The 27,272-nt window shown below is 39.2% G+C and overlaps 2 protein-coding genes and 1 long non-coding RNA gene across 5 annotated transcripts in view; 2 read left to right on the top strand and 1 right to left on the bottom strand.

Moving 5' to 3' along the window:
* rims1a (regulating synaptic membrane exocytosis 1a) overlaps nucleotides 1-9,210 on the bottom strand; it is a 56,312-nt gene extending 47,102 nt beyond the window's left edge. For all 3 annotated transcript variants that reach the window (XM_079472963.1, XM_079472964.1, XM_079472965.1), the window contains exons 1-2: nucleotides 8,554-9,210; nucleotides 6,956-7,030 (exon numbers count right to left, since the gene is read on the bottom strand). In XM_079472963.1, coding sequence (XP_079329089.1) covers nucleotides 6,956-7,030; nucleotides 8,554-8,720 — 242 coding nt within the window. In that variant the 5' untranslated portion in view covers nucleotides 8,721-9,210. The remainder of the gene's footprint in view (nucleotides 1-6,955; nucleotides 7,031-8,553) is intronic.
* A 565-nt stretch (nucleotides 9,211-9,775) lies between these two features.
* asrgl1 (asparaginase and isoaspartyl peptidase 1) lies at nucleotides 9,776-16,600 on the top strand. Its single transcript, XM_079472967.1, has 7 exons — nucleotides 9,776-10,082; nucleotides 10,586-10,779; nucleotides 10,890-11,032; nucleotides 11,160-11,314; nucleotides 12,471-12,592; nucleotides 13,202-13,312; nucleotides 15,624-16,600. The coding sequence occupies exons 2-7, from the start codon at nucleotides 10,593-10,595 to the stop codon at nucleotides 15,830-15,832; spliced, it is 927 nt and encodes a 308-aa protein (XP_079329093.1). The 5' UTR covers nucleotides 9,776-10,082; nucleotides 10,586-10,592; the 3' UTR covers nucleotides 15,833-16,600.
* Nucleotides 16,601-17,366: 766 nt separating this feature from the next.
* Nucleotides 17,367-27,230, top strand: LOC306903313. The gene is made up of 4 exons (XR_013787542.1): nucleotides 17,367-17,921; nucleotides 24,185-24,987; nucleotides 26,732-26,767; nucleotides 26,974-27,230. It is a non-coding gene; the product is annotated as an uncharacterized lncRNA (long non-coding RNA).
* The last annotated feature ends 42 nt before the right edge of the window (nucleotides 27,231-27,272 follow it).

Here is a 27,272-nt window from a genome sequence, read left to right as displayed (position 1 = left end):
AAAGGTGAGGAGAAAGGAATAAAGATATGAAAGTATTATAAAAAGGGTTATAGCAATGCAAGAAAGAACACATGAACATTGTCCTAGTCAAGGAGGGTGCAACACTGTGAATAGAAATTGGATTTATATGAAATATTTATATTTAATTAAATATTCGTATATTTATTTTAATTTTGGGATATTGCTTTAAGGAACACAGAGAGAGAGTGTGTATGTAAAGTTTACCGAGACATCTCCTCAAGTGGCCACTCCGCTCTGTCAATAATCCAACTGATTACTTGTTTCCTTTGCTTTGACCGGCTACTGTTTCACTTAACAAACCTCATGAAAACACTTAATAAACCTGTCGGCCTTTAATACCCTCGGCAAAATAGAGACCCATAATTAATTAGAGTGTACATGAGATGATGATGTCTATTTTTACCCTGCTGTGAATTACCCATTTACAAATAGATTTGAGTGGGAGGGAGGGGTGTGAGATGGAGGGATGCACAGGGGGAGAGAAAGAGAGAGAGGTGGGAGGAAACAGATGGAGAATGTGTGCAGTGGTGGTAGAAGTGGAGTGGTGAATGCTTGGCTCTCCTGGTAAAGGTGTCCATATGGCCTAGCTGTGCATCTACAGGACCAACGCTGTCCAGTGGAGGTTTGGGATTAAACACACAACAGGCTATATCATGCCATGATGCTAAACACACATATACTGTACATACACACAGACACAAGCTGTGCAAAAATAAACACAAACACACACGAAGCACCAGTCTGCATCAGAGGTAGGGCAGGCTACAAACAGTTGGAGTGGAATCCGGTGCCAGTGCACACAACACACATACTTTAACAATATATACAAATTGCATGTTTAAAGACTCACAATTTTCTTTCATGCACCAAAATAAACTACAAACTTGATTCTCTTCTTCCGCTTTATTTTTGCTGTTCTCCATTATTGTTTTGCTCTTTTGAAGTATATTACAAGCATCAATCACAGCACACTGCAGTGCATTATGTCATTTGCATCCATGCTACAACTTTTTCGGTTTTATCAGATTTGCAATTGCTTAATTACACAACACAACTGGCCCTTATAACGAAAAGTATATGTAGGCTTTCCTGATGAGCTCGGAGTCGGTAGAGATGTCAAATTACGTTTTAACACACCACCTCCATACCCCTCAGGCTTCAATTTCAAATACAGAAATCCTAAGCAACAGACAAAAGCGATGTGAATCTAAATATAGTCTTATGAGCTTGGGAGCGTTCCCTGGGCCATTGGCGCCACGGTAACCATCCCCTAAGACCAACCCCCCTTCCCAGAGCTTTCCTCCCTGAGTCTGGTTGTCACCCAAGCAATCCCATGAGTCCTAGCTCTAACGCTGTGGAGCAGGAAGAGGACATTACAAAGAAGAGTGTCTGTGACGCGGGCAGGAGGAGCCTTCGGGCCACGCTAATGACATTTTATCCTGCTAGTGCTGAGAGACACAGGAAGGAAGATATGAGAGGGACGTCACGGATGTTCCACTGCTGGATGCTCTGATGATCAAACGCAGATGCAAAAACAAATACATACAAAAATGTAAGAGAATTAGCTACTGTATATCTGCCAGCAATCCTTTTTATATATTTATTATATATGCTATATATTATATATTATATATATATATATATATATATAATATGTACTGTGCATAATATGTATAATATATAGTATAATGTTTGTATTAACATTGACATTCTTATTGTCTGCATTCCATTAGGGCATGCAGTTCTGTCTTGTTTTGTTCCAAGGATGCTTTAACTTGTTAAAACATAACGATCATGACAATTCCATTCAGTCTTATTTAAGACATTTAAGAGGATAGACAATTACTAAATAAGGTCTGTGTGTATCACTACGTGTACTGGGGCAGTAGTGCACGAGTAATGTGTGAAGGCTGGAATGGACACTCTTCAATAGCAGAGCAGCTTAGACCGCCTGCAAATCTCTGACAGAATCCACTCTCAGATGGAGTCGTCCCATGAGGCCGAGCGAAAATAAGCAAAGAGAGAAAAAATGGAAAAACCACCATATGCCTATCCACACGCATGGCAGCCATGTCCTTAAGACAAAACATGTCTATAAATAGGCAAACGGAGAGCTGAAAATCTCTCTGTTCATCCAAGACATAATGGTCATCATAAAATCCTCTGAAACCTAATGGCCCTAGGACAAAAAATCTGATCCCCGCCCTCACACACCAATGACGTTACTGTCAAATCAGGTCACGCAGTATTTGCTTGTTCTGTTCTCCATAAATGGATCCATACAAGCATCTTCTCTCCGGGCGCTTAAAAAGATCATAGGTACAAAATGAACACAGAGCCACAGCTTTTTGTCCAGCTCAGGGGTAAAACTGATGATGCCTGAGGAAAGTGACACTCTGATGTGGAAAAAAGAGAGAGACTACAGAAGATCCCTAGAAACACATTTCTCAACGGGAAAGCTGTGTAACTGAAGCTCCAGGTGTTGAGGGCACACTTGACTGCGTGACTGTCTGTATGACTGACTAAGTGAAGAGTTGGCTAATTAAAACCACACAACCGACAGAAAAAGACGACAGTTATGAGAGGGCATACACTACTGAAGGCTGACGGCTCTCCACAAAGCTTATGAGATGCAATAAAATGTATAAAATAATGTACAGAGACAAAAACCCAAATAGGCAGCTATGTAAAGTTAAAGGGACAGATCACCCAAAAAAGTCTGTCAAAATTTACTCACCCTCAAGTTGTTCCAAATCTGTATAATGTATTTGTCCTGATGAAAGCAGAAAAAAATATTTGGAAGAATGCTTGTAACCAAACAGTTCTTGGCCACCATTGACCATTGAAATTTGTTCTGTTGAAAACCAAAGACGATATTTTAAAGAATATAGGAAAGCAAACATTTACGGGGCACTGTTAACTAGAATTGTCATTTTTCCTACTATATTTATACAGATTTGTGTAACAACTCGGGGGTGATTAAATGACGACAGATTTATTTTTGAGTGAACTGTCCCTTTAAGATCAAAGGTAAATAACACCAAGAATGCTCAAGCAGCTGCACTGCTTGGTAAGCCTACAATGAAAATAGTTTAAAATGATCATAATATGCAGCTACTTTGTTACAGTTACAGATTTTTCTTAATAGTTTTAATATTTGTTGCCTGTCAAACATAAAATATAAAAAGAAAACAGATCAGATCACATACAAGCAAAATGAGTCTGAACTATAAGTTCAAATAATAATTATAAAAATATAAAAAAATAACAATTATAATAATTTACTTCAAAATTATAATTATACTTAACATTTCTTTTAATTACTGTCCCTGAGTCTCGATCAGATCGTGTACGCGGGTCCAGGCACTGGTAAGGACCCTAGCTCCCTTCTCACAGTTCACTTATTTTCCTGTGATGTGACTGCTTAAGCGCGATGTGATACTTCACAGCTGGTATTAATCAACAACAGGCAAAACCAACATCTCTCTGACTTAATTTTTTTAAACTGGTTGAAGTACATATAAGAAGCACTTTCCTTATTCTGTTATATACAGTAGCAGTGGACAAATTTTGTCGATTATTTAAATTAACTGTTGTGTTGCCTGCCTGTCTAGCAACATTTGTTTGTACATAACATAAAATAGGTGTTTGTCTTTTCAAAAGTTAAATCACGTTTCTTGAAGTTCATTGAGTTGTCTTCTGCCATTTTGGTTTAATGTCTTCGAAACTTGTCACGTGATTTCCGGTAAGGGAACATAGGGAGCATTGATGCTCCCTGATTTTTGCAGTGCATTTGGGGATTTTTTAGGGAACAAATGTTTCAGTGAATTGCAGGATTTTGCAAATGAGATAGCCCTTAAAATGGCTGACTCCTTGGTCAGTGCCCAGACTACTGAACAATGAAGCTGATTGAGACACAAGCTGTATGTTCCCCAGCTTGAATACATTTTTTCACTGAACTTGAATTGCTATGCATTCTGGGATTGTACTGTTGGATCCCCAATTTAGAACAAACCAGCTCACTTTTTACACAATTTTATCACTGACATTTGACAAATTATGAAGAGAAAAATGGAGGTGTTGGGCATAGTAAGTGTCCCAGCATGCTTGCACACGCTACACATTTGCATATCCTTAGAAGAAATTCCCACAGGAGGGTTGGCGGTAATGATCATGACATGCTGTTGATCTGGAAACCACCACCTTAAATCCACTGTGTGGCTTTCTTAAACAATCACTCATAATGCCTGTCACACCTCCAGTTGGATAAGTTGTGCCAGTCTCTCCCAACTAATGCCATATGCAGGGCTAGCATGTAAGGAAAGGTTTTGCTGGTATCACATAACCCAACACAGGTCTTAACTGGCATGATGCAATGAACCAACACACTTAAAGCTGTTGCATCCCACTGGGTACCCTTCACATCTCAAAACGTATATGCATATTCATGTTCAGCGTGGACAGATAAATGACTATGACTGGAACCAGTTGTATCACACCTGATTAGGACATAATGTTAGTTGTATTAGAGTGCCCATGTGCCATGATATGGGTGTCTTGCTGTGTCCTGTGTGTGGGTAAACAGCTCCCAACATCCTCCCAAGCAATGCGATGACAGATGCTGGCTGTAATTCCCTTTACTTCACTGTGTGTCTCTGTGTTAAAAGGTCTTACTTCCCTAGCAGAGCCATTATCCACCAAAACACTTAAAACAGCCTGCGGTTCACCCCGGGTCGCTGATATCACGGCGCAAGGATGGGTATATTATTGCAGTGCATGGCGAGGGGTCCTTGTCGGCTTGACTGCATATTTTTTGTGAGTTGATGAGGAAATGTGTGTGTGTCCTAACACAGCTAACCAACTGGAGGAACAGATGGACTCCCCACTCTCCTTGTTGTGAAGAAACACAGTGTTCACACACACACCTCAGAGGAGCGTGCATCTCTAACAGGATATGCTGACATGTTCGTGTGGGCCTGTTCATACATTTAATTAAAATGTCCAAACAACATTTGTTTCAATGCACTCATTATCTAATGCACTGTACTTTAGATAGGGTGCTCAGTATTTATTCATGTAATCTTCGTTCATGACATATTAGGCTTCAGTTTATTCTATTCCAGTGTCCTTCTTGCTCTGTTACATTCCTTTAGATAATCTCAGATTGAAAAAATATTTTTTTGTTTCAGAAATACTCACCCTTATGTCATTCCAAACCTGCATGACTTTCTTCTGCAGAACACACACAAAACAAAAATATATTTTGAGGAACATTGGTAACCCAACAACATGGGTCCCCGTTGACTTCCATGTATTGACACAAACTCAGACTTTTCTCAAAATATCTTCTTTTGTGTACACAAAGCGTAAAGTCATACACAGGTTTGAACAAGATGAGGATAAATAAATGACTTTTTTATTTTTGGGTGAACTATCCCTTTAATTCCTGCACATCCATGCAAACACCAGAATGCAACAAGATGGTCTGTGTGTAAGAGAACTTCAATGTTTGGATTAACTATTCAACATTTCTCCTCCATTACTGACAACTAGCATGTTTGCTAACCTGGCTAGCACTGTGCCAATACAATTTACACTTAACTTATTGTATCATTCTGTTAAAGCAGCACAGGTTGAGTAGCCTATGTCATATATGACGCACAACAATTTAAACCCACAACCACTCCAGCATCTGTACGCAGAAAAGCACGCTTTGCAATGCGGTTCGGCCAGTGACTGAACAAGTGAGAGAGCAATTGAGTGCGAGATTGAGCATTAGGAGCAAGACTTTAGCACATGCCAACCCATGAGCTCACGCTCATCCTTCTGAGATCTGCTGGTGGGTGAAAGCAAATGGATTCGGAAAGCTTGTTCTCCGGTGGATGCTAATGTATGGACTAGGGCGCTATTAAAAGGCACTACTGTGTGATATGCCTTTGCATTTATTTATGAACAGATATCTATTCTTACGTTCCTCTTCTTATTTTAAGGGATTTTGTCAGTTCGTCTGTTTAAGCAAGAAGCACAGGCTGGAGGAGGAGTGGGAATCAAGAGAACGTTACAATAAGAGCAACTCTTTCTTCGATCTTTTGAATAATAGACCTGACTAAGATACACTCTATGTACTAAATCCCATCCCAACAACCTTTCTAGACCAGAAGTCTGGCAGTTGAACCAGGACAACCCGCATGTGTTTGCTTTGTGGTACAACAGTAATCCAGATCGTTCTTTCTCCATTTTTATAATTAAACACAAATGCAATTTGCCTCAGACTGACGCTTTGGCCAACTTGCAACCTAATCCTAAAACATTCAGATCCTCTGACCGCTCTGGACACCAAAAAGTGAGAGATATTCTCAAGCTCTTTGTACTGTATACCACAGTTATCCCAAACAAGGAAATACTAGCATGCATAAATATGTCAGTCAGCAGCACTTTAAAACCCAAAGCTGCATCACAGGTACCAGTATTTGTTTATGCAGGAAAAAAATATTGTGGTTGAGAAAAAGGTTTTCATTCATAACATGGTTACACGACAAGGTCACAACAGCTGACAGAATTCACGACACAACGATGCTCACCACCCTCATTTTCAAACAGATCTATCCATCGTGATTCATGACAAACCCTACAGCATAGAGCACCTCCTTGAGGTAAAGCTTGACCTTTCTCTTTTTCAAAATCATATGTAACTCTTACATTTTGAGGCACATTGTTAAGACTCCATCTTACAGTAACATTTAAAACAGCCTGAACATAACATAGGATAACTATTACACAGAGATGTGCTGAAGAAACCAATAAGTAACCTATTACATACATAAACAGACATAAGACTGAGGAATCCAAGTACCAGCTTTATGATGTTGATCAATTATTTACATTCGACCACAAGGGAGTTTTTAACTTCCGCAGGTAAACTTTAGTCTTTTACCTGATGTCATTCTGCTGAGGCGGTTTCTTGTTCCCTACCAAGTTTACAGTTTTTGCTTGTATGGGCTTCTCCTCTCTGCAAAACAAACAACAGACACAATTTAGACAGTGATTTTTTTCTGAAATATAGGGTAACTTATTAACTTCTAACTTCAATCTTGTTTTTATAACATCTTTTTTTTTGCAAACAACTCTTAAGCATATTAAACTAGCAAACCCATTATTATATAGTAGACATATTATCTGGCCTCTAGCTTTGACAGAGGTTCTGTTAGAGAGAAAATGTTCACCAAAGCTAACGTCAGACAGGAACAAATGAAAGTGAGAGGTTGTATATGCACCTGTTTTTTCCATATTTAGAATTATTTTGAGGTGACCTGTGTCTGGACTTTAAGAAACACACAATAATATCTTCAGTGATAATTTGATCAATCCTATCTCTGAACATACTTAAGGCAAATATGTAAACACAAAGACTAAAATAGAAATTAAATAAATGCACTCTAATTCATATGAGCACTATGGGAAAACAAGTGGTTAAGTTATTGATTGTAGATGCTGAGTGAACCAATTTATGCACTTAAATCTGATTTCAAATCTCAAGGTGGATCATAACTAATGTAATCTGAGCAATGATGTCATTTAATGGCAGGTGGACAGGAAGCCCAGAGCCAATCTTCACACTCAACATCCAGAAACGACATGGATAAACCACATCTGGACATTGAAAAAATAAACTCCCTGATCGTTTGAAAGATCGTGAAGAGTAAAAGAAAACCCAGTCGAATCAGCCCGCAGTGTAAAGTCGACGGTGTAATAAACGGAAAGACAAATGGGCGAGAGATCATGTCCATGAGCGATGCTTTAACAGGAGCTTCTGTGGCTGACGTTAACACTACTATCGAAGAGACTTTCATTGAACGGGTTAAGGATGCTGACGGTAACGATGACGATCGAGGCATGGAAATATTGTCGTGACCAGGCGAGATTCCTGATATATACCGACAGCGTATTCTACACGGTATCCAATAACCTCTTTTAATAGCACGATTAGTCGAATAACCTTAAACTTGTCAACACGTGGCGTATTCATAACGTGACTGCTAAATAAAACTAACGCTGTGAAGCAAGTTCATTCTGTAGCAATCGTAGGATGCTGGTTAGTTCTCGGGTGTCGACACGCCCCTCTCTCCCTTTAACAGCGTGACCGGTCACCTAGCCATGTATCTCCTCCACGCAGCAATGAGCAGGACTTTCCGGCTTATTACAGTGTTATATCCCAGCAGTCTACGGTTTAACGTATATCTTTTATATACAGTAGACAGCGGTGCTAATCCGTGACAGTATCACGATATTCACGGAGAACAATTTGACATACTGTACAGATAGAAATGATATACATACCCAAACTTACATACACAGCCACCCACACACACAGGGGCTCAGGTGCAAGTGTACAGCCTGATGGCTTTAATAGTAGGGTATGTAAAATAAATGCACCTACGAAAACAAGCACAACCTGTTTTCCTACATTCTTAAAACCACACGGCTAGCCCACCACTGGCTTGAATAAGTATCCCAATAAAGCATGATGCTTACTTTAGTATGGCCTCATCCTTCGCCTCTTCTTCCCTTTGCCGAGCCATCACAGCCTTGATAATTTCCCTCTCCTCCTCGGTAAGGTGACTGAGGTCCGGGAGCTCTGAAATTGAGCTTTGCTTGGTGGGTGGGCGAGGGCCGCCGCGGGGCCCCACCGAGGCGGACATATTTTACCCCTGCTTGGCGGCTCGTATGATCGGTACACAATCCCAGCTATGTAAACCGCTATTCAGGACATAGTCCGATGGCTTATCTGCGGTTCTCGCAAGCGTGGCGAACCTTTCATCGTTGCGGGCACCCACGGTTGTGCTTCTCTTCCTATACAGCTTTTTCTCCTCTCTGTCTCCCCCCCACCCCCCGCCCGCCCGCCTGCCTCTCCCCTCCAGTTCCAGTTAAGGGTAGTCCATATCTGATCCGAAGGATATGTAAATCGACGAGGGTCCTGCCTTTGTTCTCCGGCGAGAGATGAAGCTGCCTCGGAGCTTGGACTCTTAGCGGGATGATGGGAGCAAAGGCGGAGTCCGTGCGGCGCTGTGTGTTCTGAGTCCGCGGTGCTGATGCTGCCGGTGTCAGGGAGACGGAATAGTCAATGGGACCGCAGCCCCTCAAGCGCGCGCACGCCTCCTCTAGACGGAGACGCGCACTCTCATTTGAGAATGGGGGCTTGTTGCACGAGCACAGAGCATCCTATTTTCTCCCTCCAATCACAGCGAGATGGTGACGCGCGTACCATCTACCTGCAGCCGACGCTTTTAGATTCCAAAGCCCGTGGATGAGGGCAGTATATTTAAACTAGGCTACATCGCGTTAATTAATGACACAACATGGTTAAAGATGTGAAAGGAATGATTTAAGGAAGGATAATGTACATCAAAAACTTGGAACTTGTTCAGACTTTTTACAAAACGTGCCACTCTACTTGAATTTACATAAATATCCCAAGGCATCTGGCGGATAATAAATGCATTTTAGGATCAGTTTAACTCAAACAAAGATGCATTTGTAATAGAAGATGGAAGATGAGTTCGTATCTCGTAAAATCTGTTTCATGAAAAAAGTGAACTGACGTTATGCATTAAAAATAGCTTGGCTTAAATTGCATTTAATCTGTGTTCACCTATAAAATGGCGTTAATTATTGTATACATTTGTTTAGCTGTTTCGTTTTTCATTTGGACCTACTTCCTGCCCAATAAATTCTAGTGGCAACTACAGCGTTCTTCGGACGAGACGACTCTTATTTTGGCTTGCGGTTGAAATTACGTATATGGGTCAATGTGACGATAGGCTTGTTCGACTTGATGGCGCCGCATCCGACAAGCGGGTGACATCAAAGTACCGCGAGAGCGTCTCGAAACCAAACTTCTTATAGTTTTTTGAATTGCTCTCGCGGTACTGTGATATCATCCACTTGTCGGATCTCTCTTGTAAAGCTTTTTGTCTCGACCTCGTGACATTTTACATAGCCAACAACACATTACGCCATACTTTGCGATTTATTTGTCGATGTGATGTTCTATCGTTAATCCGGTGAGGAAAATTCTGTTCATGAATGCATTTTCATTTTAAAGTAAACTCATCTTTCGACGTGATATAGACGTGTATTATAAACCTTGCACGAAATAATAAATTGTTACATTTGAAGAGTTCCGCATGATTCGCACCGGTTTGATATGATTCATGATTTTGTTTTCAAGTCTGCTCTTAACACTGTGACAATGGTGTCATTTATACGCTGGAACTGTACATAGGTGTTCAGATTGTAACTGAAATTGAGTGTGTTAAATGTTTGGCAGCTGTTTCACATCAAGGATACAAACACTTAAACGACACATTTTTACAGAACCATATATCCTTTGCATAGCACATCCACTTAATTTCAGAAGATAATTATTATCTATTGACATGAAGATGTCCATTCACCCATAAAAGACTTTGCTGAATTTTAACAAGCATTATACTGAATGCTTCAACTAACCTCACCACACTGTCTAATGTTATCCTTGAATTGTGTCTCAATGCTGAATTGACAGGTCAGATATGCTGCCAGTCATAGTAGTGCATGGAGGCGCTGGTCATGTTCCTAAGGACAGGGCTGAAATCTCCTGTGTCGGGGTGAGGGATGCGGTTAGAGCTGGGTATGCCATTCTCCAGGCGGGTGGTAGTGCCATGGATGCTGTGGTAGAAACCGTGACCCTGCTGGAGAATAACCCAGCGTATAATGCAGGTACACTTTTATTATATTTAATATAACATTTCACTTCATTATGTATCAAATGTTATGTTATAATCTATTACATACGACCTGTGGTTCTATATTTATACAATATAACACAGGTCGAGGGTCAGTCCTAAATGTGAAGGGGGAGGTGGAAATGGATGCGCTTGTGATGGATGGGAAAACTCTAGCCAGTGGTGCTGTGTCAGCAGTCAGGAGGGTGGCTAACCCAGTGCAACTGGCCAGGCTTGTCATGGAGAAGGTATTATTATAAGAAAGAATCATTACACATGACTAATTATGACTTCTCAAATGCAAAACAGTTACCCTTGTAAGATCAAAAATCAATTGGGACAAATACGTGATCTGATGGTGTCTTTTCTCTGCAGACCAATCACTTGTGCCTGACGGCTGAAGGAGCATCTAAGTTTGCTAGAGCCATGGGTGTACCAGAAGTGCCTGAAGAGTCACTCATCACAGACTATGCCAGAATGCGCTGGAAGAAGAACCTGCAGCCAGATGCCAACCCTGTGGAATGCCAAATGTAAAGCTTTTATCTAATGAAAACTTTTAACAAAGTGCTGCAGATATTGTTGTTGGCAATTCATATAGTTAATACCAATACGTTATGTTGAAGGCAACTCTGTATGTATGAAGTGGGAACATTTCATTAGTGTTTAAACAAATATTATAGTTTGTTTTAGATGTAATGCAATGTGTATACACATTTAAGGTTACACATACCGTGCATGTTTGTATCTCCTCTTTGCCCCACGCCTCTCTGAAATGTGCAGATTTTTTACAAAGCACATCGCTCTAAAATGGGAGCTGTGCTATGATTGACCAGTTAACCAGTGCGTAGCGATTGGTCGAATACTGCAAGCGTATGAGGGAAATGTAGGGCTTTTTACCATATTTGGAACATCAGGTTCCAAAGCAATTGTATTAACAGGGACTCCCACCTTACTTGCGTATACATGTGGGTGGGGTAGTCAAATCATACCACGAACTGATGTAGATGTGTGGATACACGAGCCATTTCAGGCATTTAGATAGAATGCATATTTTGTTCAGACACTTAAATTTTTGCAATTTTACGTGTCAAATACATGCATGGGAAACTTATTACAGGCCAAAGACACATATTCACGCCATACGACCCCTCAAAAAGGAATATTCACCCTCAAAATGCAAAATTCTGTCATTATTTACACACCCTCTAGTCATTTCAAACCTGTATGACTTTCTTCTGCGGAACACAAAAGAAGATATTTTGAAAAATGATGGTTACAGAAAATAGTTTTTGGCTTCCAACATTTAAAAAAGATCTTCTTTTGTGTTTTGAAGAAGAAAGAAAATCACACGTTTAAAATGTCGACAGGGAGAGTAAATAATGACAGAATTTTTATTTTGAAAATGAACTATTTCTTTAACTTTAGCATAGAATATTCAACCATCAAATGTCATGGATAAACAGAATACACTAGTTCACAAAACTTCTTGTAACAAAAGTTTATGTGTGCACTACAAGTTGCTTAGGATAAAAGCGTCTGCCAAATGCATTATTGTAAATATATACAAAATTTAAATTCCAAAATTCATTACCCTCATGTTGTTGCATTATTGTAGACCCCGTAATGTAATTTAATTACATTTGTTACAATTACGTTTGTAAATTTGTTTGCTTCTCTTTCTTTTAGGGGCAAGATGGGAACAGTGGGTGCAGTGGCCGTGGACAAAGAGGGAAATACTGCCTGTGCCACATCCACTGGTGGAATGATAAATCAAATGGAAGGTCGTGTAGGAGACACACCGTGTGTTGGTTAGTTCGGAATTCTTTATAGGGTGTCAGAGGTTTTTTTTTACTAATACACTCCAGCAGTTGATGTGACAGAGTTTGAACTTTGACTTTTGGACACGAAAGAATCTGTGTAATGTTCAGCTGCTCATGAGAGCTTGTTGCCTCCGGAGTTAATATTCACACAGATCTAATCCCCAGTTCAGCACACAACTGCATCACTCTCCACATACACATTCTCTCTGGACACACTTTAACCTGTGGGAATCACATACACACAGTAGTTAATGATAAAAATAGAACAGGGAGAACAGAGTTAGCTGGTATTAAACAATACGAGCTACTAATAGGACCCATTGTAAACCATTGATGTATCTGTGTATAAATAAATAAAGTGTAGAACTCAAGTATTTATGTATTAAGTACAGTATATAAAAGGTATATTTTTTTCTTTTACTACATAATAGTCATATGATTAGAGCTGCTTTGTTCTTGTACACACAATCACTTTTAGCATCCAACAGGTGCAGGTTTTATCTGGAGCAACAGGTCGGTTGCTGATAAAATTCTGCAGTGTGTACATGTATAAGAAAGATGTCACTCAGGGTCTTTTTCTCTGCTTCTGTTTCTCAGGGTGTGGGGGCTATGCAGATAACCTGATTGGGGCTGTCTCACCCACAGGCCATGGGGAGGCCATCATGAAGGTCACTCTGTCCAGACTCATTCTCTTCCACATGGAGCAAGGCACGTTACAAGAACAGCACACGTCTGTTTGTCCTAACCTTACAACCACTGCGTTCTCTTCTTTTTATATCTTGGTTAGAGTAGCTCATTGGCCAAGTCATGTGTCACAGAATGGGTAGCAATCAACTTTTCGTCTAAGGTAGTCCCTACGGTGGTTGCCTTTGCATCATCTGGTGAAGGAATTTGTGCAACTTTGTGACTCTTTTAATCTTGCCCAACATGTTAACGGTCCTACTCACACACATGGGCATACTATTGATCTTGTTTTATCCTTTGGCCTATCTGTTTGTAACATCAATATTAAGGAAAGCGGAGTGTCAAGTTTAGTGTATTACTTCCATACCAACTTCCTGGTGTGCAGAATGAGGTGTACTATTCTCGTGCATTAACCCCTTCAACTGCTTTGGAATTCGCCAATGCCTACCTAGAGTCTCCAGCTAGGTCTGTCTTAGACATGCCAGCACATAGCCACAATACAGGGGAACTAACTGAACTATTTAATGTGATTTGCTCAAACATCTTAAACTCTCTAGTGCCCCTAAAACCTAAGGTTGCTAAACGGATATCGCATCCGTTGTTAAATCATCATACACGCATGCTCAGGTAGTGTCGTAAAGCAGAACGCAAATGGAAATGAGATACTTTGCATGTCTCCTTAGAGATGTATAAGAACTGCTTGTCTGCCTATCAAAGTGCTGCCAAAGCGGTTAAAATTGAATACTTCGCTGATTTAATAGACAAAAATTGACATAACAAGAGTGTTGTGGAAAAAGTTCATGAATTTCTTTAGGAACAAGATGGAGATGGCCCTGAATCTTCCAATCTGGTGGTTTATAACACTAAGCTAACAAATTTCTATCAAATTGATCTTAAGAATCTGTTAAAATTGATCTTTACTTTAAAGCCGTTGTCTTCTCGAGCAGATCTTATGCCAACTCGTCTCTTTAGAGAAGTATTAGGGGCTATTGGGCCAGCTGTTTGATCAATTATCAATAATTCGCTGAGCACTGGTGTGTTCCATTCCTGCTTTAAGCACTCAGTGATCGGACCACTTTTGAAGAAGCCAAATCTTGATCTGACTGATGTTGGAAATTTTCGTCCTATTACTTAGCTGCCTTTTTTGTCGAAAGTGTTGGAAAAGGTCGTATCTCTCCAGTTGTCTGCATTTCTATCAGATCATGTTGTTGGTGACAGGTTTCAGTCAGGGTTCAGAGCTCGTCATAGCTTTTGATACAATCCATCATAGCATTCTTTTAGATCGCTTAAAGCATGAAGTGGGGATTAATGGCAATGCTCTACTTGGTTCTCCTCCTATCTGTCCAATAGGTCGGTTTCAGTTACAATTGGCAACCGTTCCTCTCCTTCAGCCCCTATATATATATATATATATATATATATATATATATATAATCGAACTAGTCCATTTAGAAGATTGCATATTAATAATATGTCATTATAAAATATCATGAGCACAAGCTTTGCTTTGTGTCCTGAATCCTGATCACATTTTAGTTTGTGTTTTTTTGGGGGCGCGAAAATCACATCAATGAGATCACATGAGTTTTATAGCAGCAAAATAGTTTTATCTAATATGTCACAGTAGGTGCATTTGTAATAAAAAGATTTTGAAATATCAGGGAACATGATTTGATTTATAAACACTGACATTGCAGCAACAGATAAATCTTATAGATTGTTCATTGTGTTTATGATTAGCTGTAAGACAATGATTGCCCAGCAGCACTTCAGTCTGTGAATAAATAGCTTAAATTACTGCAGCTACACATTAACTGGAGATCGAGGACCTCATTAAAATGCTTGACCTCAAGTCTGGTTTAGGTGAACATTTGCTCCCCTCATGGGTCTAACTAAAACAAGTGGAGTCAGACTAACACAATGCATTATGTAAAACATAGTGCTGATAAGGTAAAGATTTACCTTTCTGTGCTGTTTGAACATTTTGAGCCCAGAAATTTTATTTTGAGGAGGCAAAGAACATTTCTGTGTAAAAATAATACAACACGGCTTCTCTTTAACCCAGGTGTGGTAGCCAGTGTGTGATATCTATTGATTTTGCTTCTTTTCTGTGTGGGCATGTTTTTGAAATGAGAAAGGTGTTGATAAGATTTATTGTGCCTCACCTGTGATTAAGTATATACAATCCACAGCGCTTAAATAATCAACTTCCTTATTATGCACTTTCTGAAATTTGATCATCTGGAATGTTTACAGAAATGTTCTGTATTATCATGCATTATGCAATTTTCCAACACACCTTTATGGTTGAATTCTGTTTTTTTCTGTTCTCTAGGTAAAAGCCCACAGGAAGCAAGCGACCTGGCCCTTGGGTATATGAAGGAGCGGGTGAATGGTCTGGGCGGGGTGGTAGTGGTAAATCCAACAGGGACCTGGGCAGCTCGCTTAAGCAGTTTACAGATGGTATGGGCAGCTGCTCAGCAGGACCAACTCCACTATGGATTATACCAAGGGGAGGACTTCATTGAGCCTATATGTGTATAAGAACAGAAGAATACACAATGAACAAATGCAACCTCAAACACACCATAATAATCCAATACTTTTCTACAATCAATATGGAAAACACAATTAATTATGCATACAAGCAAATATGTATATGCATATGCCATATTTTGAGTTGATGAGGAGCAGATTTTAAGGAATTAAGTGCAATGTTAAAAACTTAAAATACAGGTAAAAGGAAAGCGAGTCTTACAATACCACTCATTTTAGACACTCCTTAGTTCTAGCATTGCTTGTTCTCCACTAGATGGCAGTAAATTATATTTAATAAATGGGTAATTTTTTAAGGTCAGTTGGAGTGTTCTGTAACACTACAAAATGTAATCAAAGTTAGAAAACACAATTTTCGTATTTTCTTACATTAAGTTTATAACTGTTTGTAATAATTGCTTGCCAGACCTAAACCGACCTGCTTTCATACCTGATTTAAAGAACCGAAACCATGAATCATTCCTGAATTGGTGCAGTGTATCATTTCCATATTTATCCTTAAAGAGAACTGTGTTTGTTGTCTTATCTTATTGTGTTTATTAAATAAAATAAAAATTATCAGGACACATTTCATAATGATCTATTTTATTGGAACAGTGTCAGAAGAAACTTTGTAACTCGTAACACTTTTAAGTGTTGTAAAATGTTAACATCATCACATATTTTAAAACGATTATGATGGTTGACACAATCAATAAAACCTCAAGAAATATATTATTTTTTCAAATTTACAGAAAATAAACCTTTTTTGGTGTGTGTCGTTTCCTGAGCTATTTTACGTTGACAGCCCAGATATTGATAACATCGGTGTTGTGTTGTCATCAGGCACAGTATATTGAGGTGATCTAATGGAAATGCCCTGACCCTCGTGCCAGTTTAAGTACACAAGCTCCTGCTTATTGTGTCAACACATAAGCCAGCTTGCAAGTTCCAACTGTATTGTCTTTATAATGATCTACATGCTTAAAACCAGTTTTTCTGCCCTTGGCAGTCAGTTTGTGTTCAAAATATTAAGCGTGATGGGAGCATGCAAAACACAGGACATTTGTCCTCTCTGAGATAAGACGAAACCGAAATATTTGACCTCTCTGTCCTTGGTCATTTAATTTACAAATTGTTTTATAGATTTAATAAAACTATATTATCATGGTTTGATTTTGTTTATTTTTTTCCATACAGATTACATTCATTTATGAAAAGATTAAACTACAAACAGCATGACTTCTAGAAATATCTTAAAAATGCAGGTGGGAATAATGAATAATGCAGGTGGCAATAACAGTACTGAATTAAAAAAAAATCTGAAATAACATGTGCATATATCCACACGATTTATATGAAAATAAATCTCAAAACTCAAAAAAATACAATTTAACAAATTAAAATGTAGGAAAATTGAAAAGCTCAGCGGTCAAAGGGTCATGCGAACGCTGACACGATCATCGATGAGAGCGCTGCGCTCGGCCATTGGTCAGCAAGAAACAGCGATGACAAAAAGGGGCGGGGCAACACTCAGGAATCCGCATAGAAAAAGTCAAGAGGTGACAGATTGTCCGGAGTGGGTGACAGATTTACGGGCTGCTTGCACGACGAAGTCAAGAACCCCGTTCTTACAATTGTCCTCTTGAAAAGCTTTAACATCGCCTCCAAAGCCGCATCAAAACGGAAAGAAAATGACATTTAGAACCAAGAAAGCTTCGTTTTAATCTCAGGTGTGTAAAACAGCTGTTTGTACAGCTTCGGTTATATCGCTCGCTTTCTAGTTTGTGCCGCGAAAAAGCACGCGCTTGTAGTAGAGATCGACACAACGTACTTGTTTTGAAGAAGTGTAAAACACACGAACAAGACTGTCGTGAAAACACTGTCACGTTAAAAGGACAAAGAAGCAGGACGAGGATCAGTCGAAGTGAAGATGGCATCCTTTCTGGACGTCGTTTAAATGTTAACTTTGTTAAACTGCGGCATGTGTGCGCCGCCAGCGCTGATGGAAGAGTCACAGACATCTCAGTAGAAGACGAAGTTTGATCGATGACGGACGGACTTTTGACAGAAACACACGCATTTACTTTTAACTTCGGTGAGTGGTCATTCCATATCCAGTTGTGTGTGTTTGCATTGCTGTTTTAAAAAAGGGCAGTTCGAGTCTTCACAGCTGTGTTCAGGAAATGACCCCGTTATAAACGAACTGGTTACTGTGCATTTGAGTTTGTTTGAATAATTTTAGATGAGACTAAGATTAAAACATAGTTAAAGTTTTTTTTAAAGAAGTTTTGAAAGTATGGATTTCTGCTGATGGGCATGTGGTGTTACTAAAATCGGGTGGGCTTATTTGGAAAAACGTTAAAGCCTTTCATGCTAAATAAAAAGATTTTTTTGTGTGGGTTGTAACGTTTTGTCTTGCAGATGCAGGGATGTGTGGGCGAACATTTCCTTCACATCTCACTAATACACTTACTTTATATTAGTACATTTTTCTCTAATAATACAATAACTTCATAAGTTAGGATGTTTTTATTACCTCCTAAAATTCTTATTTTTTGTGTATGTTAACTATGAAGATTGTACACTCACTGTGTGCTGGTATTGTAGTTGGTTTGGTTGGCATACACCCATATAGATGGCACAATGAAAATGTGTTAAAACGCATTTTTAGACGCTTTACTTTTAGCCTACACTTGACTTACTGATTAAGTAAGCCGTCCTCAGTCTAGATTTCATCACTTTTCACTGTTCCCTCACATCTTCAATGACGCAAAGCAGGCAGTAGGGTGTAAGTGTTGGGGTGGCATGACTTCCTGTTGACCTCTGAGAATTAGCTTTTTCTGTTAATCAGTGTTCTGGCGACACAGATGACTTGTTCTCTTGCTGTGTGTTTCGTGCCTGGAATCTAGGAACTGTGTTTATCTGCCTGGCGAATGCAAAGGAGAATGACCTCCAGCAATGTCAGAGAGGCCTCTGCCCAGCTGATTCAGCTTCAGGCGGTTTTTGGTTCCTGGAAATAAGAAAATAAAGGAAAGAAAGTTATAGAAACGTGAGAGAAGGGAATCTAGTGAGCCTGTCTTAAAAAAATCATAAAGGAACACAATTCGGGTCAAGAATGTTTTTCTCTCATCCCAAGTGCATCCCGAAAGAATGGCAATAGGACAGTGATACCGGAAACACCTGAAAGGGAAGATCAACAGTTAAATTTGACGAAAGTTTAGGATTAAGATCATAACTAGATAAATTGAAGAACAGTGAGGAACAGGGGCGAATCATACTTGACATGTTCTTTAGTTTTAATCCATAGATTTACTGTATGTGGCTATTAGCATAAACTTGACTTTGTAGGACATTGTTGGACCAATGCCATTTATCTTTTTAAAACGTTTTTAAAAACTAAGTTGTGTCTACTGTTAAAATCAACGCAGGCAAGACATCTGTCCCATAGGGCACCTGCCATCATGAGAAATGTAGATTGAGTCTGCATTATAGAAGAATGCTTCGATGAGATCGTTGATCTAGAGGAAAACGAAGTGGCTCTCACAGGAAGATCACAAAATGTCAACCATTAGGATCTATATTCATCCTTATTTTGAGGTTTCTACTTTATTGTCCACTTTGACTCCTTTGATATCTGCATCTATTTGATGCGTTGCATTCTGGCAAAGGAAGAGTAACAAGAGGATGGAGAGAAGGGAGTTATGAAGATGTTATGGAATGTGTGAAATTGTAGAGCCTTATCCTCATGACCTTCATGTAGCTTTGCCCTGCATTGGAATGCATTACATTTGAAGAGCATAGTCGGGTTTTATAGCATGGAGCCAGATTTGACCCAATCAAAGTCTAGGATGAACCACACAGACAGAATGCTCAAAGAGTTGTCATGAGAGCTTTGAACATTAAAATATTTTTAATTAAGACAATATGTCCTCGTCACAAGAAACTTAACTTAGGACTTAAATTTTTATTAGTGTAAAAACTGTTTGTTATCTGTGAAACGGCTTAGCGTCAGTGACACAACAAACGTTGCCAACAATTGATATGATCAGAGGCCTGTTTGGGTGGAGGTCTTCAAACTCCTAGCCAGATCTCTTGCTTTTTTTGTTAGTCTCGGCCTCTTTCCTTTCTCTCCACCCCTTCCCCCATTCCCTCTCTCTGTACATCTCTGCCTTACTACATGCTATGTGGTTGCCAAGTGCTAAGAATCTGCGGAATGTGGGATTGCAGTGCTCTGATAAAGTTTGCTTTGTTCCCGCCGTGACCTGAACACTGGGAGGGATATGGAACCCCGGGAGTCTTTGCATTGGAGGGCCAATACACAATCTCAACAAACTGTTAAATGTACACACAAAATTCTCATTAACATCCAGTTAATTAGCCGGAAGCACATGCTATGCCGCTGCTTCGGTATGGTGTCATAAGGAATGGATTGGATTGCAAGTCATTATAAATGAATGTACCCTTTGTAATGCAACAGTTTTGAAAACAAAAATGTAAAATTAAAAATATATATTTGTTCTAATTCTTTTTTATATATATTTTTCAAATACATTTCATACATTGAAATATTTCAATACAGTTTCAGACGTTTGGATGCCTGTCCATTCTTTCAAAATAATCTTGGAATATTCAAGCATAGGAAACCGACTTGATGTTGTAAATGAGTTGAGTAGTAATTGATTGCATGTAGTAAATCCCTCTTTTTTACAAAACAAACATCTAATTGTCTAAAAAAGAAAGAATTCGAAAGTGTGTTCAAAATCTCTTTGTCACTTTGTCTACGTAAACAAATACGTAGATCACAAGTTCACACATTTCTAGTTTTGGAGGACTGTTAGGCAGGTCTGCATTCTTGCGATGTCCTTACAGAGGTCATTAGATTATTGTGACCAGCAATAAAGGGAGTTGAGACCATCTTGAGGAAATTTGCTATATCAGCCCTCACTACACAGGGCTCCTAACGGCTACGTTTAGAGAGTAAACACAGAGATGGATGCTTTGTGATTGGAGGGGGTTGGCAGGAAGCTGGTCTACTGTTTGTGTTTAGGGGACGTTTGCAGTCAGCAGGGATCGTTGCGTGTGAAGCTTCATCAGATTGGCCCTTTTAGGAGAGTCATGGCAAAACAAATGGCACCTGCTGACTTCAGTGTTTTCAATGTAAATACAAAATGTTTCTTCTGTCATGGTAACCAGTGTCACATGGACATAAGGTGGACTTAACCTAGCCTGAGTTTATCTCCATGAACACAGACATTTTAAAGCCCCGCCTGTAAAATAGGGCCAAGGGCATTACATTACACAATATGACTGTTGTATGAATTACAACAGTAAATCCTAATTTATTTTTATGATAAAAGTATTTGTATGTCAGGAGGTTGAAGTCATCGCCATTTGTACGTACGAACAGTTGGCAGTACAGGCTACTGTAAACATCCTTGACTGGAAGCTGATGCTTAAGATGGAGCTTTCAGTCGGATGTTTGCAGCAGCCAACTGCTGTTACTCTTACCTGGAACCTGGAGAACATGGATATACACAGGCATTCCCAATCCATAACTGTGGTGTCATCTGTTTCAAACAAACCCATGGTTGGTTTCAATAATAAGGTCAAAGATCTGGCTACCTGAGATTGTATCCTGCATACACAGATGAGTCAACTTCAAAAGGTTTTCACCATCCAAAGTTTATTTGTCATTTAAATGATCTAAAACAGTGAACCACACCTACAGTGGACCGTTTCAGCCATCTTGCTTTCCATCTGAAGCAGCTGCAATAGTGTAGCGGTGTGAACTAAGTCAGGCTGAAATGGATCCCTCTGTGGTACGTCAAAAACAAACAGCGGTTCAAGAGCCGACAGGGATGAGTCTGTGACCTACAGGATCGGGCCGGACAAAACGCTGTCTCTTTAGGCCGAATGTCAACATCAGAAGCCCACAGTTGCCATTTGTGTCAGATTAACACTTTCAATCATGTAAATCACATTCCACCCTGTCACCTGCGGAGTGCTAAAACCCAGATTAGCACAGCCGCCCCGCTCCAGGTCACTCCTTAGAGTTTGAAAGGCCTGTAATGCAGATCCAGAGAACGCGGGACTCTCGCTTTCCCACCTCCTGCATGAAAGATCCCACAGGGCCTGGGTTGAAAAGCATGGAAACATGATACTGATGAACAGCTTTGGGTCAACACAGGGAAAACTTTCGGAGTCCATTCACAGAGCGAATACTTTGACTACTCTACTGTTTTGTGTTTCACTCTGATTCATTTGTTTTTCTGTAAAAATGTATTTATGCCAGATTGATGGAAATCCACTGACAATGAAAATATATAGGGAATATTTAATTAATAATGAGACGTGTAATTTCTGTGCCACCAAATGGAACACCAATAATGACTCCTTCCAAAAAGGTTTCCCAGATACTTCCTATAAATATAAGTTTATTTTGCTATATTCAGTAATCACTAGTATGTCAAGGTGACAGATTTAATGAGCACCCAGTTTCAGCACTCTGGACAGCTCTCTTAGGTTGACCCTGCAGACACCTTTTCATGGGGTGAGACAGGGTCATCTTTAATGTGGCCTAATAAAACAACAACACTATAATACAGGGCTAGTCAACTGGTGGCCCGCGGGTGCAATCATCTTTACCTGGCCCACCTTAACATTTCAAATAAGCGGAGAGACTTTAAGAATGGTGTGCTTTAAGAAATGCACATCCTGAGACGCCAAATTTTTGAAAGTCCCAAACATTCAATACGAAAGTAATTCCCTCGGCTCATAACGATTGACGTCTTATAAAACGATTTGATTGGTCTGTCCAAGATACTTGATGTTATTTGCAACGTTATAATTGGCAATCCACAGGCAGTCAGTTTGCGCACGCAAAAGGTCACATACCAAAACACGTCTAGTGCCCTTGAAAGTAACTGCAGGAAGAGTACTACAACACGTGAACTGATAAGTGAAAACTATGATATTTTTATTACTGTATGCATTCATTATGTATGGACGGCTTTATTTACAAAAAAATATTTTTTTACGTTTAACTGGTGTCGCTTTATAAGACACCAGTTTAAAGTCAAGGTGCAGGTTTAAATTTTGTGCTGAATGTATTCGAGTTTTTGACTTTTATTCATTTGACTTTCATTATTGTAACCAAATACCTTCTTACAAATGACTATTATATGACCTGAAACAGCAACATAAACGGTATTAAAGGAAAAAAATGCAAGAAATATAAAATAACGGAAGAAATTATGATACGGTAATAAAAACAGGCCCGCATCCTATTTATACTTTTGGAATCTGGCCCTCAATGAAAAGTAGTTGAAGACCCCTGCTATAATATATCTAAATGACAAAATGATCTTCCTTGTATTGTTTCTTTATAGTGATTGGCTGACAACAAACTTTTCAATGAAATTAAGTTTCAAGTTATATTCTAGAAGTAAACAAATGGAATGTTTTTATACGTTTAAAAGAGTCTATAGAAAGAGTACACTTTTCGTTAAGATTAAACTAATGCTAAGTGTTACTGAATTGTTGAAATGCTATAAAGAACAATATGGTGACAGCTATATTTGGAATTACAATGCTGGCTATAAATTTAGGTTATACACGTCTGTACACTACATACAATTTAAGTTCAGGATCTGTATAGAACAAATACTGAAAATTGTCAAAGCAAGTAATGAAATACACAAGTGCACCAACAAAGGTTGAGTGCTCACAAAATAATCATTGACTTCTTGGAAGAATCATTGACATCTTGGACTGAAAATTGAAAGTGTAATTCTTAGAGTTTAACCTTGATAAAATATTCTAAACATTTATAAAAGATGGTCAAAGATTTTCCTATTTGCTGTAAACTAAAATAGTTGATGTGCCAGTAATGTTTTATTACCTTTCCATTGGAATTACGTCTAAAATTAACCAAACATGAATCAAAAGAAAGTTCCACTCACATGTAAATTCTCATTGGTCCAAATACCTTCGCATATATTAAATATCCCATGAGAGTCTGTTGTTTGCTGCTTGAATCTTATCACATCATGTTTGGTTAGGCCAATACATTGCAGAAAGCCACAGTCAATTGACTATTTAACAAAATAAGTGTAATAATCAGTAATTCTCACATTAAAACATTTATTTAAATAAGATTTATTACAATAATATCTGTTGTAATACATAAGCTCTTGTGCCTGCATTCACTAAGCACTAGACCTTTACACTATCATTCATTTATTTTCCAGTCCCACCAGTTTAATCACTCTGTCCCCTGTTGTTCCCCATTTCTTGTAAACTCAATCTCTCTTTCTTTCTCTGTGTTTCTTGTTCCTCCTCCCCTCTTTATGCCCATAGGCTGCCACCAAGTCTGATGACTTTACCCAGAAGATTAAGTGAAGGGGGCAGAAGGAGACCGTCATCTTGTCCAATGAGAGGAAAGAGGACTAAAGAATGTGAAAAGCTCTCATTCAGGCCAGTTCACAGAGGCTGGGAGCGGTCACATCCTTTAGGAGGGAGGAGGGGTACGCTGGACAGGAGCCAGCAGTGACGCAGAGGCTCCTCGGATGATGCTGATCCGTGGGAGCGTCTAGTGCCCCCACCTCTCCGCTGTCCCATAGGACATCGACTCTAGAAACTCTTGACTTCTGTTTACTCGCACAAACAAACTCTCCCAGCGGTCCTTCTCCCCCCGAGTGGAACCAGTCTGTAGGCGGCACATTTGAGGAATGTGTCTCTATTAATAGAGTGGTCAGATTATCTCAAAGTCTAATTACCAGCATGACCAGGTTCCTGAATGGCACACCAGTGATGCACCTTCCTTCGATGCCTTCCATTCATTGGCTCTAAGGTTAATTCAGTTTAAGGATATAAAAGTGGTTTTCTACACAACAAAAAAAGGTGTCTTTTGGACATAATACATCTTTCAAGACAAAATGTAGTATTATTTTAATTTGCCACAATAGCTGGACTTTATAAACACTGCTGGAAAATAACAAATGGTGCAGACAATACCAAATGCATGACCACTGAAACAAGAGCGTTAACATGTGCACATATACTGGCAAATCGCGCCTGAAAGTCTCTTAACGTTGGACCCGGGCCATCAGGCCCCCAGTTGCTGAAGCTCACATTTGTTGTTGGACTATACGGTTTCGAAGGTGTGTCCTTTTGCTTCTGTCACTGTCAATAGACACTCACCTCCACACTGTAATTCAAACCATGACTGAATATTCATTGATAGAAACTGGACATTCAGTTCGTAACCCGATAATTTTTTTTCTGTCGATTCATCTTGGGAAGGCTTTGAGCATCAGGGAGTGTAAACATCCTACACTCTCAGCTGGAGCCCAGCCTGAGGCTGGGAGTGGGATGTTTGCTCTCTCTGGCTCAAAAACACCACAGCTAGACAGAGGACACTATGGCTGCACTGCGGAGTAACAAGAGCTTGTCCAGATATATGAGTCACGGTATGACTGAAATTACACCTCAGCAGTTTGTTGAGAAATGAGCAGTTGACAGTAAGGTGCTGTGTGTAATTTCTTTCAGGATCTATTGACAGAAGTGCAATATAATATACATAACTATGTCTTCAGAGGTGTATAAAACCTTACATAATGAAATGTTATGTTTTATTATCTTAGAATAAGCTATTTATATCTACATATATTGCGGGTCCCCTTACATGGAATTCCTTACATCAAAACATGTTGTTTCTTCAGTAGCCCTAAACAGACAAACTGCTTTACAGAGCGTGTTTCGTAAATATGTTAACGCCTTCGGCACAGAAGCGAAAAAGTGGCGACATCTTTATTCTGTGAGAGCCCCTGTAGGCCAATTCGCAACCTCATCACTAGATGTCGCTAGATTTCATAAACTTGTTCTTTGATGAATAAATGCTGTATAAGTATTGTTTATTGTTAGTTCATGTTAGCTAATGGTAACACATACAACCTTATTGTAAAGCATTCCCCACTCTAGCAATGAATGTGCCAACATTTATCCGAAAAAAATGCAAAAGATTAGGTTAAAGTTTCTTAGAAGAGAAGATGTATCTTGAAGTAGTGATTTGGGAGGTTTGTTACTGACAGGAAGTGAACTCCATTGTGAGCACTATGAGGATGAGTGGCCTGTCACTAAGATGTTTCAGACTGTATAGGTCTCTTTGAAGCTCTCTTACCCCACAACTCTGGGTGGGAGTCTTTTCGACTACAAGCACCCCCTCCCTGACAGAAGTGGCGATGGAAATCCTGAGAGGAAATTACTATTTATACCCGCTAAGGAACAGAGAGAGAGGCACCCTTCCGATGGGCGTCTCTCGTCTTGCTTCCTTTGAAAAATAGGGTTTAGTGCGGCTCGCATAAAGCTAAATGCATATCTGCACACATACTGCAAGTTCATGTTTTTATCTGATTCATAAAGATATTTTGAGTACATGCCTAATCCTGTTTTGGTTAGCAATCTCTCCTACCGTGCTGCAATGACCTTTGTTCATCTTTGTTCTTGATGATGTCATAGCTCAAGCATCTCTTCTAAACAGCCACTAGGTGGCAGACTCTTTCCAGTAAATGCCTCTCAAATGCAAACTGGTCATTACATTTTTATTTATGGAAATCTAATAGCAGCATCTGAGGAGAATCTGATATCCTCTAATCAAACCTTTTCTTTCAACCAGAGAAGTAAAAAACTGAAGTATGATAACAACGACAGCATTCATCACAGTAGTTTCAGTTTTCTCTTTATGCAAATGCTCTTTCAATAAACTTGCTTCTCGGGCATTCTCTGTGATGCCTGAACTCAGATTTTGAAAAGAGAATTTGAGGGGAACTATTGAATGAATGGAATGCACACAAAGTTCCTTTAAAATATTTCAAACAATGACTTCATGGCGATCTTTCCCCACAGGTGGCACCGGAGCAGGAAGATGAAGCAAGCAAACTGGTATGTAGGCTATGTACACAGTATGTTTGACTCGAATTATAATAATGCAATACACCCATGACACAATATATTGTAAGCATTTATGAATCATTTGATTAAATAAATGTTATAAATTTACTATAAATGTTTCTTTTTATATATCTTGTTTGCCTAATAAAGCTGAATCTCACAATGTTATTGTTGCATTCTGGACTCTTTTTTTTCAGTCGAAACTCTATATTTACACTGGTTGTGCGATTAGTTTCGAGGCATGTTGATATTCCCAACAACAGGAGGAACTGAAACTATAAAAAAACACTTTCTACAGGGACCACAAAAGACAGCAGCAGCAGAAACAGAAGAACCAAGATGAGCTTTGACAAAAAACATTGATGTGCATTAAGTTCAATATAAAACATTTCAATATAGTCAATGTTGTTACGTCTACATGTCATTCATTAAAAGTATGTTTTGTCAAATCTTAACCCAAAGTCTTTTTCTATAGAATGCCGAAATTAATTGTCTC

The sequence above is a fragment of the Barbatula barbatula genome (assembly GCF_947034865.1).
Source record: "Barbatula barbatula genome assembly, chromosome: 14".
In the NCBI taxonomy this organism is placed as follows: Eukaryota; Metazoa; Chordata; class Actinopteri; order Cypriniformes; family Nemacheilidae; genus Barbatula; species Barbatula barbatula.
This window is presented reverse-complemented; position numbering and strand designations above follow the sequence as displayed.

What these genes read in the sequence shown, in the direction of transcription:
- asrgl1 (XM_079472967.1), top strand. Translation starts at nt 10,593, where the DNA reads ATGCTGCCAGTCATAGTAGTGCATGGAGGCGCTGGTCATGTTCCTAAG. An exon ending in AGGAGACACACCGTGTGTTG is followed by an intron (nt 12,593 to 13,201) that starts GTTAGTTCGGAA and finishes TCTGTTTCTCAG; the next exon opens with GGTGTGGGGGCTATGCAGAT. An exon ending in TCTCTTCCACATGGAGCAAG is followed by an intron (nt 13,313 to 15,623) that starts GCACGTTACAAG and finishes TCTGTTCTCTAG; the next exon opens with GTAAAAGCCCACAGGAAGCA.